Source organism: Saimiri boliviensis, chromosome 11 (assembly GCF_048565385.1).
Source record: "Saimiri boliviensis isolate mSaiBol1 chromosome 11, mSaiBol1.pri, whole genome shotgun sequence".
In the NCBI taxonomy this organism is placed as follows: domain Eukaryota; kingdom Metazoa; phylum Chordata; class Mammalia; order Primates; family Cebidae; genus Saimiri; species Saimiri boliviensis.
Genome location: NC_133459.1, coordinates 61,112,950 through 61,128,088, shown reverse-complemented (window position 1 = coordinate 61,128,088; position 15,139 = coordinate 61,112,950). Strand labels below are relative to the sequence as shown.

Here is a 15,139-nt window from a genome sequence, read left to right as displayed (position 1 = left end):
TAATCTGAAATGCTGAAATTCTTTGAGAATTTATTTTAATATTACATCAAAAAATTCATAGTATGTATTCAATCAAAAAATATTTGTTAAGTGCTTACTACATTTAGGAACAAGAATGTGTAAGACATGGTCCCTGCCTTCATAATCACTGCAGTATTAACTGGGATGATAAACTAAACACATACAAAAAGTATGACCAAATAAAACCGATAAAAATTAGAATTATATACATTCCTTACCTGTACAATCTTGTGCAACATAAATAGTTATTCCTTGTAAATCTGGGTGTCTTGCTTCTTCAACTGCTTTTCTGAAAAAATAACAAGCATTATCTTTCAAAATCCTAACATTTCCTATTGGGAACTAAAGATTTAATTCAAGAAGGGAAAAGGTCATCATTTTTATGATGTTCTTACTTAACTCATAGTGTCTGCTGTCAAAAACTATTTTCTGAATGGTATCAGAAATCAGATTAAAATTTTCAAAGTCAAATATTACATTAAATTACTCAAAGAACATCAAAACATAAATCACAAAATAATTTTTTAAATTATTAGGTATAAAGCTCTACTCCTCTCCCTCCAAAAAGAAGTATTTCTCTCAATCACTCACCTTACCAGTGGTATGAATATGCTACAAGGTTTGCTACAAATTAACTTACATTACTGACTAGGAGTCAATTACTGTGTATGGCCTCTGGTACACTTAATGAAGTTCTCATTCTTTAAACAACAGCATGACTTGTTTCCTACATTCAAAAACCTACATAACCTGAACAAATGAATTTTCTAATTTTGAATCTTAAAATTGTATAATAAAACTGTAAATTAAAAAATATTCCTGGAGACAAGCCTAGCCTCCCAGTCTCCATCTTTCTCCTGTGCTGGATGCTTCCTGCCTTCATGATGACAGTGATAATGTAAGCAAAATTTTTGCTTCCTGTTCCCATAACATTACGTTCTGCTGGCCTAGAGGTCTTAGTTCCAGAGGGAGGAATGCTGCCACTAGGAGACACAACAATTCCATTAAACTGGATGGTAAGATTGGACAGAATGGGCTCCTCCTACCTTTAAGTCAACAGGCTAAGAAAGGAGTTGCAGTGTGGGGTTGGGTGACTGACCCACACTATCAAGATGAAATCAGTCTACTTCTCCACAATGGAGGTAAGGAAGAGTATGCATGGGATGGGTGTGGTAGCTCACGCCTATAATCCCTACACTTTGGGGAGGCAGGCAGGTGGATAATGAGGTCAGGAATTCACAACCAGCCTAGCCAAGATGGTAAAACCCCCGTCTCTACTAAAAATACAACAATTAGCTGGGTATGGTAGCAGAAGCCTATAATCCCAGCTACTCAGGAGGCTGAGGCAGGAGAATCGCTTGAACCCAGGAGGCAGAGGTCGCAGTGAGATATCGTGCCACTGTACTCCAGCCCCGGCAACTGAGAGAGACTCAAAAACAAACAAAAGAGGGTATGCATGGAATACAGGAGACCCCTCAGGGCATCTCTTAGTACTACATGCCCTGTGATTAAGGCCAATGGGAAACTACAACAGCCAATCCAGGCAGGACTACAAATGACCCAGACCCTTCAGGAATGAAGGTTTCAGTCACTCCACCAGGAAAAAAACCATGACCTGCAGACTTGCTTGCTGAGGGCAAAGGGAATACAGAATGGGTAGTAGAAGGTAGTCATCGGTATCAGCTATGACCACCTGACCAGCTGCAGAAACGAGGACTGTAATTGTCATGATTATTTCCTCTTTCTTTTGTTAAAAACATGTTTGTGCACGTATACACTTGTACTAAGAAAATGTCCTCATTTTATTTCCTTGTCCTTTATCATGTGACATAAGATTTATTGACTTAATATCAGCATTTAAGTATTGCTAACTTTATGTGATGGCATTTGGGTTGGGGATTGGTTCGTTTCTGGGTGTATGAAGAATAGTTGTATTATGTTAGGCATAATTATGACCTTATAATTGTCTTTATTTGAAGGTTATGTGTGATCTCAGGAGATGTGTAGGGGTTCAAGTTGACAAGTGGTGGACTTGTGATGGTTAATCCTAAATGTCAACATGATTGGATTGAAGGATGCAGGGTGTTAATCCTGGGTGTCCCTGCAGGGTGTTACCAAAGGAGATTAGCATTTGAGTAAGTGGGCTGGGGAAGGTAGACCCACCCTTAATCTGGTGGGCAGAATCTAATCAGCTGCCAGCAAATAGAAAGCAGGCAGGGAAACGTGAAAGGCTGAAAGGGGCCTGGCCTCCCAGTCTACATCTTTCTCCCGTGCTGGATGCTTCCTGCCCTCAAACATCATCAGACTTCTAGTTCTTCAGTTTGGGACTCAGACTGTTTCTCCTTGCTCTCAGCTGGCAGACAGACTGTTGTGGGACCTTGTGATCCTGCTTTCTTAGTTGAGCTGTCTTCCTGAGGTTGTTTGGAGCCTCTGCATTATGGGTAAAGAAATCCCTAAAGACAGTCCCAACAAGTCTGCACTGAACATCAAGAAGTCTGATAAATTCTTCCAATACAAGAAGCTCACCAACAATGTGCTAGTCTTTTTAATCAACAGACAGCTGAACAGGCACAGAAGTGACATCAACCTGTCAAGGAGGCTGTGGATGCTGTCATAAAGCAAATCCAGGGTGGACATGGCCTTGGACAAAAAGTCATGTGGCTTATGTGCTGAGGCCTGCCCAGAATTTAGAGAATTTAAACATAATTGAACAATAAAGCACTCCCACGTTTGAGCCATTATATATATATATATATATATTTTTTTTTTAAAGGAGTCTTGCTCTTTTGCCAGGCTGGAGTGCAGTGGCACAATCTCAGCTCACTGCAACCTCTGTCTCCCGGATTCAAGCAATTTCCCTGCCTCAGCCTCCTGAGTAGCTGGGACTACAGGTGCACACCACCATACCCAGCTAATTTTTTTTTTTTTTTTTTTTTTTTTTTTGTATTTTAGTAGAGACGGGGTTTCACTACGGCCAGGATGGTCTCGATCTCCTGACCTCATGATCCACCCGCCTCGGCCTCCCAAAGTGCTCGGACTATAGGCATGAGCCACTGCGCCCGGCCTATATAGTCTTGAGTATAATGTTCCCAATGGTGTACATGTTGTGAAAAAAATTACAATAACAATATCTGTAAATTGTGATTATGCAAATTTTGGAAATATAATTTTATTTAATTATATCTTTATAAGTAATTCTTTCATTTAAAATGCCTTATTAGTCACGTTCCTATGTGTTAGCATAGAAGAAAGATTGGCAAACTATCCCCATAAGCCAAGTACAACCTGTGGCCTGTTTTTGTACCATCTGCAAGCTAAGAATGGTTTTGGCAGTTTTAAGGGACTGGAGGGAGAGGAAAGATGGCCAGCAGAAACCTTTATAAGACCTGTGAAGCCTAAAATATTTGTCACTTCACAGAAAAAGTTTGCTGTCCCCCACAGTAGAGAACATCTTGAAGGGTAGAAACTATGCTTTTATAAATGTCATACCAAGTTGGAATTGATATAGTATTAACAATCCAATTAATAACATTAGGCAAATACTTTTCAACTGTAAGCATCTGGCCTATAAAATACAGAAGCATGTTAATATCCAAAAAATGCTTTTTAATGATTTCAGATTTATATATGATTTTAAATGGAGTAAATTTATCACAACATGCTATACTTACATGACACATTAATGATTTAGTTTATTACAAAAATGGGATATACACACAAATAAGATTTTTTTTAAAATACTTAGTATTGAAATAAATGGCATATAAAAAGCTTAAGTGAAATTGGACTTTTAACTTTTTTCTAACTATCCTGAATATCACAGATCCTTTACTTTTACTATAATTGTAATAGTAATAGTCCTATACATTTACAATTGACAAGAATTTGAAGTGTACAAACAAATGCTGAAAACACCAATTTTAACTCTTGAGATTTTATTACACTATCAGTACATTATAGCCCACAGGTTACACTATTAAAAAAAACTATAATGTTATACATGTTCCAGGGTTGAAAGAGATGTTAGTGTTCAGAACATTTCAATACTGGGTTCTAATGAAAACCTAGTTAGAAAGAGAACTGGAATATCTACACCTAAGAGAAAGAGAAGAAAAATTTGTCAGTAAATAAATTAAATGTAACTAGAGTCGCAATATGTCTTCTTTTTTCTCTATTGGCAAATGAAAACATCTTAACATTCTCATACAGTTAAGACTTTTAAAGTTCCAATTATTTATATACACACTGCAAAAATCAGTATGTCTTGATCCTGAGGACCTCTTTCACAGGGAGAAAGATTTTAAAACAATTTACCTTAAAATGTGAGCAACCACAGCTGGTCCATACCAATCTCCTGCTTTTTTCCCAGATTTCTTTCCATATTCTATTAGTTGATGTAAGCCAAAAAGAGCCAAGGGGGAATCACCAAACCAAGAGATGATTTTCCTGTGATACATTTCATTTCGCATTTCATGATCATCAGAATATTTCCCAATTGTTTCTTTCAGAGAAATTGTTGGGGTTTTGAGTTCTCTTTCCCCTGAAAGCGATGCTTCAAATGATGCTGTAAATTTTTTGACAGTGTGGGAAGTCCATGATTCAGAGTCTGAATTTTCAATATTCAAAGCATCAGGCCAGGTCCAAGCTATAGTAGTTCCAAAGTAAAGTGTTCAGATCTTTTAAACAGTTACTTCAACAATTTTACTAAAATAAATATGTAGCATTTATGGTCATATGGGTTACTAAAATAAGATAGTAAATTCAGAAATAAGAAAATATATGAAAACAGAAAGTAGATTAATGGTTGCTTACGGGGAGGTATTGGGAGTGGTTGTTAATGGGTACAAGGTTTCTTTGAGGAATGATGAAAGTGTTCTAAAATTAGATTTATGGTGATGATTGTGGAACTGTGTAACTATGCTAAGAACCACTGAATTGTTCACTTGAAAGGAGCAAATTTATGATAGGCTATATCTCAATAAAACGGTAATTTTCTGTAGTTTCCAAAAAGTCATAACCAAAAAAAATTACAAAAATACAAGACAAAAGAAAGAAAAAATGGTAACCTTGGGTAAAAATGGACAATCCCAGATGTTCTTTTTTCTGTTCTTTGATAGTGCTGAGATAGAATAAAGACTTTTGTATTTCATTATCAAACTGCTTATCAAACATCTAGTCTTGACCACCCAAAGGCACAATAAACATTATAATACTAGTAAAGAGGATATCAGGCAGGCAGTGGTTCACGCCTGTAATCCCAGGACTTGGGAGGCGGAGCCACAGAATGGCTTAAACCTGGGAGGTGGAGGTTGCAGTGAGCCAAGATTGTGCCACTGCACTCCTGCCTGGGCAACAGAACAAGACTCTGTCTTAAAAAAAAAAAAAAAGATATCTTCAGAAACTGGATGTTTTGATTATATGTTAAATAGAAGTCTGACCATGGAAATTTAAAATTTTTTTTTTCAAAGTATTTTCCTGTACATTTCTTCAGAATAACTTAATCATTATTTACAGAGTAGTAACAATTCTCTAACAGTTAATAAATGAAATCATAAAAGATCAAAGACCTCAAAAAATCAAATATATCGGGCCGGGCACGGTGGCTCAAGCCTGTAATCCCAGCACTTTGGGAGGCCGAGGCGGGTGGATCACAAGGTCGAGAGATCAAGACCATCCTGGTCAACATGGTGAAACCCCGTCTCTACTAAAAATACAAAAAATTAGCTGGGCATGGTGGCACGTGCCTGTAATCCCAGCTACTCAGAAGGCTGAGGCAGGAGAATTGCCTGAACCCAGGAGGCGGAGGTTGCGGTGAGCCGAGATCGCGCCATTGCACTCCAGCCTGGGTAACAAGAGCGAAACTCCATCTCAAAAAAAAAAAAAAAAAAAAATCAAATATATCCATTATGTCAAAGCTTTGAATAACAAGACAATCCCCAAACATGCATGTAATTTTAAGTTAACAAAATAAGTCACAGATTCAGAGATCTAGTGAGGACTGAAAAATATCCAAGCCTTGCCCATGACTGCACAAGACTATAAATAAATCATCCCAGAAAACCAGTTTAAAAATTATTTTCCCTTGCATTTTCAACACCATTCTTTAATAAACATTCTCTCTAAATAATCTCATCAATAATCTCTACAGAAAAGTTACTAAATATATGAAATATATGGTAGGGATACTATCTAACATTTATAAAAATCTGATAATATTTGATAATAATCAAATCTGATATCCTAAAATCATAAACTAAAATATTCCTACAAATGTACATATTATTAAAAATAGACCAACAGAAAGGTGGCACATTAGGAAAAAAATACATATGTAAGTTAAGTATCAATGACATTTTTTACGGTCTAAAACACTGTATGATGACCTTATTAGAAATATGTCTACTGCCAGGCACAGTGGCTCACACCTGTAATCCTAACATTTTGAGAGGGCGAGGTGGGAGCATCACTTGAGCCTACGAGTTCAAGACCAGCCTGGGCAACATAGTAATACCCCATCTCTACCAAAAAATTTAAAAATTAGCCAAGTATGGCGACATGCACCTGTAGTCCCAGCTACTCAGGAAGCTGAGGCAGGAGGATAGTTTGAGCCCAGGAATTCCAAGTTACAATGACCTATAATTACATCACTGCACTCTAACCTGGGCAACAGAGACCCTATTGCTAAAAAATAAAAATAAAATAATTTAAAAATTAAAAAATTTTAAAGGAATATGTCTGATCGATTTAATATAATTGACTATAATCACACTAATAAAGATAAAAATACTTTTAAACCATTATTAACATGTAGGGAGAAAATAAAGAAACAAGAGTAAAGTATCTTAAGATTTAAAAAATATTATGTATCTCCCCAGAGTCACTGTTATTGACCTGCCAGGACTTAACTAACTGGAGATAATCCAGAGTTCAACCAAAAGGAAAAAAAATAGTAACAACAATAAAATCCAAAGGGTACTAAAAATTGAACTAACTTAACTCATAATGGTGACTAAGAATAACAGGTATATTTAACCTGCATTTTTGAAAAGGGAATCAGGAAAGTTTACATACAAGTCATATCTGACCTAGTTCAAAAAAAAACACACAATACACTAAATTAGTTACAACTCCTTAGAATACCTCACAGTCAAGAAATTAAAGGGCATTTCATGCAGTTTGTAAACTGTAGTTCAAATGGAAAAATGTTGATAACAAAAACAAAAAAAAACAGAGATTTGATTTACCTCTTCCAAGAAAGTGTAGTATGAGTCCCTGAGCCAAGAGCATCTGGCCAGTTCTCAATGTACAGCCCCAACCACAGTCTGTTGTCAAAGCTGAGCCTTCTATTTGAGGAAATTCTTCCCTGTAGGTCAGCCATATTCTAGAAATGAAATCTTTACGAAATTCTTCTACATTTCCTGCAATTACGTGATCCTCTATTGTACATCCGGATGTTGCAGGTAACATTTTATCTTCATCTAAAAAAACAAACATATAGTCTATAGATAACCAGAGAAATGTCTATAATCACAACAATACATTATCATTACTGTCTTAAGATGTGAAGTGTATCACAATCTAATCCTTTTTTACTAATTTTAAAAGATAAATCTTATTCTGCCTAATCAAGCTGCTATAAAAATCAAGTTAGAATGAATTCTGAAATGTTTTACATGCTGTAGAGTTAACTAAATAAGGTATTATCAATAATACTCTTGTTATTAAGAATAATATCCTACATTCTTTTTTTTTTTTTTTTTGAGACGGAGTTTCGCTCTTGTTACCCAGGCTGGAGTACAATGGCGCGATCTCGGCTCACCGCAACCTCCGCCTCCTGGGTTCAGGCAATTCTCCTGCCTCAGCCTCCTGAGTAGGTGGGATTATAGGCACGCGCCACCATGCCCAGCTAATTTTTTGTATTTTTAGTAGAGACAGGGTTTCACCATGTTGACCAGGATGGTCTCAATCTCTTGACCTCATGATCCACCTGCCTCGGCTTCACAAATGCTGGGATTACAGGCTTGAGCCACCGTGCCCGGCCCATAGCCTGCATTCTATACATAATTAACTCTCTGAAGAGGGGACATAGACAAGGTTATTAGATTTCTCACTGGAAATAAAAGAAGCAAGAAGATAGTACAGCAACATCTTTAAAGTACTGACGAAAAAAAATCAACTCAGAATCCTATACATAGCAAAAGTATCTTTCAAAAGTAAAGGCAAAATAAAGACTTTTTCAGATATACTAAAGCTGGAAGAAGATATCACCAGCCAACCTACATTAAAAGAAACCTTAGCCAGATGTGGTGGCTCACACTTATAATCCCCAGCTCTTTAAGACGCTGAAACAGGAAGATTATGGCTGGGGGCGGTGGCTCATGCCTGTAATCTGAGCACTTTGGGAGGCCGAGGCAGGTGGATCACTTGAGGTTGAGAGTTCAAGGCCAGCCTGGCCAACATGGTGAAAACCTGTCTCTACTAAAGATAAAATAATTAGCCAGGAATGGTGTTGGGTGCCAGCTACTCGGGAAGCTGAGGCAAAGGAATCATTTGAACCTGGGAGACAGAGGTTGCAGTGAGCGAAGATCATGCCACTGCACTCCAGCCTGGGCAACATAGTGAGATTCCCATTTCTACAAAAATAAAAAATTAACCAGGTGTGGTGACATATGCCTGTAGTCCCAGATACTTGGGAGGCTGAAATAGGAGGACTACTTGAGCCCAGCAGGTTGAGGCTGCACTGAGCCATGATCATACCACTGGTCCAGATGGAAATACAGATTCACACAAAGGAATAAAGGACACCAAACATAATACCCTCTTTGAAGGATATTTGACTATTTAAACAAAAATAATAGCAATTTATTATGGAGTATATAACATATAAATAAGTAAAACATAGTGGTGTATAACCTAAATAAGTAAATGTATGATAACAATATCATAAAGACCGGGGGGGAGAAGGTGAAGTATTCTATAAGGTTCTTTACTACATGTTAATTGGTGTATCACTTGAAGGCAGACTGTGATAAGTTACAGATGTATACTATAAACCTTAAACCACTAAAATAATAATAGAAAGTTAGAGCTAATAAGCCAACAAAAGAGATAAAAGAGAATCAAAAAATAATCAATCCAAAAGCAGGCAGAAAAGGAAGAAAAGAGAACAAAGAGTAGATTTAACAAACAGAAAGCAAATAATGACATGATACATTTAAACCTAACTTTATCAATAATCATATTAAATGTAAATAGTTTTAGTTTTAGTTTTTGAGAAAGAGTCTCGCTTCTTCACCCAGGATGGAGTACAGTGATGCAATCTTGGCTCACTGCAACCTCCACCTCCAGGGTTAAAGCAATTCTGTGCCTCAGCCTCCTGACTAGCTGGGGTTACAGGCATGCACCACTACGCCAGGCTGATTTTTGTATTTTTAGCAGAAACGGGGTTTCTCCATGTTGGCCAAGCTGGTCTCAAACTCCCAGCCTCAAGTAACACACCTGCCTCAGGCTCCCACTGTGCCTGGCCCTAAACACCTTAATTTAAAATGCAGAGAATTATCAGATTGGGTAAAAAAGGCATAACTCAGCTAATACTTGCTATAAAAAAACATATTTTAAATGTAGAGACACAAATAGATAAAGCATAAAGGATAAAGGATGAGAAAAGATACACTATGCAACTTTAAGCAAAAGAAAGCTGAAGTGGCTATATTAATATCAGACAAGTAGACTTCAGAGCAAAGAAGGAATAAAGAAGGTCATTTCAACTACTAAGGAGTCAATTCATAAAGAAATAATAATAATTCTAAATGTTTATGCCCCTAATAACAGAGCTTCAAAATACAGTTAGTCCTCAATGTTGTCAATAAGTTCTTAAAAGACTGTGACTTTAAGCAAAGCAACATAAAATAAAATCAATTTTTTTCTCATCATTGTTATAATGAAATGAAGTTGAACAAAAGGATGTTGAGGACTGCTGTACATCGTTTCACTTAAAGTTGCAGTTTCCAAGAACCAATCTATGACATTAAGTAGAAATTGTTATAAATGAAGCAAAAACTGACAGAACTTCAGGAAGAAATACACAAATCCACAATGACAGATGTAAAATCATTTTGGTCCCTGAGATACAACTAAAATACCAGAGATAACCCCAAATTATAATTTTTTCTTAATGGCTCTTAGGCCCATCATGTCCTGGCCATCTAAGAGAAACCCTGAAAAAATCCTAGCCAGATTATAGCATGGTATCTGTGGTAAGACAAGGCTTATAAAAATAAAATAAATTCTTAATTGCTTTCTTCATAGACAGCTCACAGACAAATTGTAATTTTTTTTTTTTTTTTTTTACTTTTGGTATTTGGTCTACATAATATCAGGAGGGCCATTTGGATTTACATGTCATATACCTTAACATAACAGTATACAGCATGATATATTGAGAAGGAAAAACTCTATAACACAAGGAAATAAGTTTGTAGCTCAGAAAGGTAGCAAGATTAAGTTTTTTTTTTTTTTTTTTTTTTTTAGACGGAGTTTCGTTCTTGTTGCCCAGGCTGGAGTGCAATGGCGCGATCTCGGCTCACCGCAACCTCCGTCTCCTGGGTTCAGGCAATTCTCCTGCCTCAGCCTCCTGAGTAGCTGGGATTACAGGCACCCGACACCATGCCCAGCTAATTTTTAGTATTTTTAGTAGAGACGGGGTTTCACCATGTTGACCAGGATGGTCTCGATCTCTTGACCTCGTGATCCACCCGCCTCGGCCTCCCAAAGTGCTGGGATTACAGGCTTGAGCCACCGTGCCCGGCCAAGATAAGTTTAAAAGCTTGAGAAATTAGGACAGATTTAACATTATTAAGATAATCTAATTTTTGCAACTATGTTCTAATATGACTAGAAATTAAATAACAGAGACAGAATCAAGTTTAAGAATCCTGTATTAAAATGTTATGAATTCATTATAGATGACTCAGACGGTAGTAGTGATATAAAACCACTGTGGCTGAAAGCCGCTACCTTCAAAGCACTTAGACTTGTAAGACATCAGATTGCCAATGCCTTCAAATAGAAAAGGAATTGAAACAAAAGAACAAAACTATCCATCAGATAAATGCCACAGAAAGTGAGAGATGAGTGACTCCAGCCAAAGTAACTTCCCTAAAATCCTTAGCAAAACAAAAGTAACTACTAGAAAATGTCTATATGATAGAAAGATATTAAAGAATCAAAACTTTAAGTAGAAATATGATCCAGTTAGAAATAGACTTCAAATATTAATTTGAATTCATGCCTTTGTAAGAAAAATACTGAAAACATTTATTTGTTCTAGCTTGTCCAATGAAACGGCCAGGGTGAATAGCATCCCCACAAAGCATCTTTGCACTCAGATTATGGTCTCTAACACTTTTTCTGCTAAAAACAAAACAAAACAAAATAGCAAAAAAAAAAAAAAGAAAAGAAAAGAAAGAAAACAAAAAACAAGGAATCATTGGGAAATTGCTAGCTTCCTATCTGATACCAAAAAGTACAAAGTGGGTCTGAACATGTGGTCTAGTAGAAACAAAATGTTATGTAAGATTAATATGGTTTTGTTGAAAGATATAGAAGCAAATCTCAAAGGACCTTCCACTGGCCAATGTCATGACAATTTGAGCATCAAAAATTACTGGTTGAGATCAACCAACATACAGTAAGTCTGAAAAGCCGTAAGTGTGTAATGATAAAAAAAAAAAAAAAAAAAAAAAAAAAAAAAAAAAAAAAAAAAAAAAATGTTAGCATTAAAATACCTTAAATGAGAAGAAGAGAATATTATATTTTCGTTGAGGCAAAAAAGAAAGTCCTGACAAGGCAAGGCAATAACCTCTGGACATGTTAAGAACTAGAAATTCACCAAAGTAAAATCAATTATAGGATTCACAAATCTTTATATATTCTGGGTTTATATACCCACAGAGGAAAGAAATTAGTCCCCCATAATCAACAGACCTTGATATCATGTATTCTAAAAGTTTAAAAGCTCCACTTACAAAAATATCCTTAACGCTATTCTCTCAATATCATACTGCCCTTGTTCTTCTGAATAAATACTCCCATTCCTTTTAACCTTACCTGGTTTCCTCTGGGACTCCCCTTTACCAGATTTACAGTGACTCCCTTATTTTATACTTTATCTTGTTTACTGTGACTCTCTGTTTTCAAAATGTATATTTGAATCTCTTTTCAAATTCATATTTGACCTAATTTACTAGTAATCCTCTTGTTTTCATAATTATATTTAAGAAATTAGTATCACTTAAATTTGTGTGCTTCAAACTAAAAGGGCCTCCCTCGCTGTGGATAGCAAAGCAATTTGTGGAAAGGTATAATAGGGTGGTTTTGGTTTATACTCATTAGAAAAAAAGAATGCATATAATGGATAATACTAACAGATATATGACATTCTTTGGCAAACGGCCAATTCCCCTCATTCCTTCCAGCATGCAGTTTTAGTGAAGAGCAAATATGGTACTTCCAAAAACTTGAGAATACAGTCTTATTTCCAAAATAAACAAAAATGTACCACATTTTTTGCTTATAATGGCAAAAAATAAAAGCAATCCAAATATCCATCAATGGCAATTCATACAATGAAATATTACGCAATAGTAAAAATAAACCAGAACTACACACAAAAACACTGACAAACCTCAAAAATGCAACTTGGAAAACCATAAGGAAGTCACAGAAGCAAAATATAGCTTGATTCCATTTACAAAAATGTAAAAACAGGAAACACTAAATAAACAAAGACACTTCAGGATAATGGGATTGTGTTTGGCATAGATAGACACACAATTGAGTAGACATATGAGGAGATTTAAAATTACTCGTAGTAGGTTGGGCACAGTGGTGCATGTCTGTAAACCCAAGGAGGGTTTTTTTTGGGAGGCCGAGATGCGCAGATCACTTGAGGTCAGGAAAACGAGCCCAGTCTGGCCAATGTGCTGAAACCCCAACTCTATTAAAGATTAAAAAAATGTGGTGGCGCACCCTTGTAATCCCAGCCACTCAGGAGACTGAGGCAGCAGAATTGCTTGAACCCAGGAGGCAGAGGTTGCAGTGACCCGAGATCACGCCATTGCACTCCAGCCTGGGCGACAAGAGTGAAACTCTGTCTCAAAAAAAAAAAAAAAAAAATTACTCATACTATAATTGAATTGTCTGCAACACAAAGGATAAATGTTTGAGGGGATGGATACCTCATTTTCCATGATGTGGTTTTTACACACTGCATGTCTATAACAAAATATGTCATGTACCCCATAAATGTATACATTTACTATGTACCTACAAAAATTAAATATAAAAAATTTAAGCCGGGCGCGATAGCTCAAGCCTGTAATCCCAGCACTTTGGGAGGCCAAGGGGGGTGGATCACGAGGTCAAGAGATTGAGACCATCCTGGTCAACATGGTGAAACCCCGTCTCTACCAAAAATACAAAAAATTAGCTGGACATGGTGGCGTGTGCCTGTAATCCCAGCTACTCAGGAGGCTGAGGCAGGAGAATTGCCTGAACCTAGGAGGCGGAGGTTGCGGTGAGCTGAGATCGCGCCATTGCACTCCAGCCTGGGTAACAAGAGCGAAAACTCCGTCTCAAAAAAAAAAAAAATTTAACCAAAAATTTAAAAAATTAAAGGAAATTACTCAAAATGTTGTATTTCTTATGTTGAGTACAGTTCTATTACTACTCAAAAGTATACATACAAATTTTTATTTTCTCTAAGCATGAATAATTCGTAATTTCAAAATGTTTAGATATATAATATAAAGAGTAATAAAATGAAATTTAAGTATTTATAAGAAATAACAAAGAAGAAAAAGTCCTTCCACTGAATTATTTCATATATCAGATATTTCATATATCATATATCATGTATTTCATATATCCTACACTTGTTACTATAAGGAGTATGAGGTGACCACAACATGTTGAGATTAAGTAGGAAGACGGATTATGACATGGGTGCTTGATGATGTTACTAAGGCACCAGATTAAACCACCTAGAGCCAGCCCCACCCTCAGGACTGCTGCTTACGTATAACACAAATCCCCTTATTATTTACACCATTTTGCAATGGGCTTTCTCCTTATGTGCATTCAACAATATCCCTTCTGATTTGTTCTATCTTTACAGTTTCTTAATAACCTGTACTTATGCTTCATCATCAATATCATAATGGGATTATTTTGGTAATTATTTAATGTCTCTCATCGGTTTCACTGTAAGTTTCTTGAGAGTAAAGATTGTGTGTTTCATACTTTTAGCAGTAACCCCAGTGCCTGGCACATAGGAAGTTCTCAATAAATACTTATAGAATGAATGAATAACTTTATTCATCTAATCCTCTTCTTGTGATACTTAAGTTGCTTCCAATTTTTTATTAAAGCTACAATAAAATTCTTGTATATGTGTTTCCCACACACATATAGAACTTCCCTGTAAATACTTAAGGGTCTTAGAAATGCTGGGTCGTAAATATAAGATACATCTTTTCTTATTCTAATCACTCTAGAAGATAATTCACTTTTTTAAAAAATTAGTAGCAATGTATTTTATGTAATATAATACATATATGTTTGTTAAATTCATTTTAATATTTGATTACTGATTATTGGGAAACACTGTCAAAGTTTGTTGTGACTCAAGATCATTATTTGGCATATAACTCAATCACCCACCAATCATCTAAAAAAAACAAAGAAATGCTGGGTCATAAGCTATATATATTCCATATTTTTCTAGGTACTCTCAAATTTCTCACAAAGAGGTTATACCAATTTACCCTTCCACCAGCAGTGTTTCACTTTGTATTTCTTCACACCCTTGCTAACACTTGATATAATCAAACCTTTAAATTTTTGTATATTATATCTGATTAAGTAAGAAGAGTATCTCATTTTAATTTGTATTCTCGTATTCTCCTTATTACCAGGATATGCATTTTCTTACATTTGGCTGGCCATTCAAGTTTCTATTTAAACAGCACCTCTTCACATTCTTGGTTCATTTTTCTTGGGTTATTCATGTTTTTCATATTCATTGCATATTCGTTTGTGGTTCTTTATTATTTTGGAG

At 36.0% G+C, this 15,139-nt stretch overlaps 2 protein-coding genes across 9 annotated transcripts in view; one reads left to right on the top strand and one right to left on the bottom strand.

Annotated features, from left to right (window-relative positions):
• ATG4C (autophagy related 4C cysteine peptidase) overlaps nt 1-15,139 on the bottom strand; it is a 156,248-nt gene that overhangs the window by 115,786 nt on the left and 25,323 nt on the right. For all 8 annotated transcript variants that reach the window (XM_074380940.1, XM_074380939.1, XM_074380937.1 and 5 more), the window contains 3 exons: nt 7,266-7,499; nt 4,336-4,666; nt 240-310 (listed from right to left, as the gene is read on the bottom strand). In XM_074380940.1, the coding sequence (XP_074237041.1) occupies nt 240-310; nt 4,336-4,666; nt 7,266-7,499 (636 nt within the window). The remainder of the gene's footprint in view (nt 1-239; nt 311-4,335; nt 4,667-7,265; nt 7,500-15,139) is intronic.
• On the top strand, nt 2,459-2,638 carry LOC120366067 (embryonic testis differentiation protein homolog B-like). Its single transcript, XM_039474465.1, has one exon. It carries the CDS (start codon nt 2,459-2,461, stop codon nt 2,636-2,638), a length of 180 nt encoding a protein of 59 aa, XP_039330399.1.

Bases quoted from the DNA above. Each gene is read 5' to 3' on its own strand.
- LOC120366067 (XM_039474465.1), top strand. From the start codon at position 2,459: ATGGGTAAAGAAATCCCTAAAGACAGTCCCAACAAGTCTGCACTGAAC.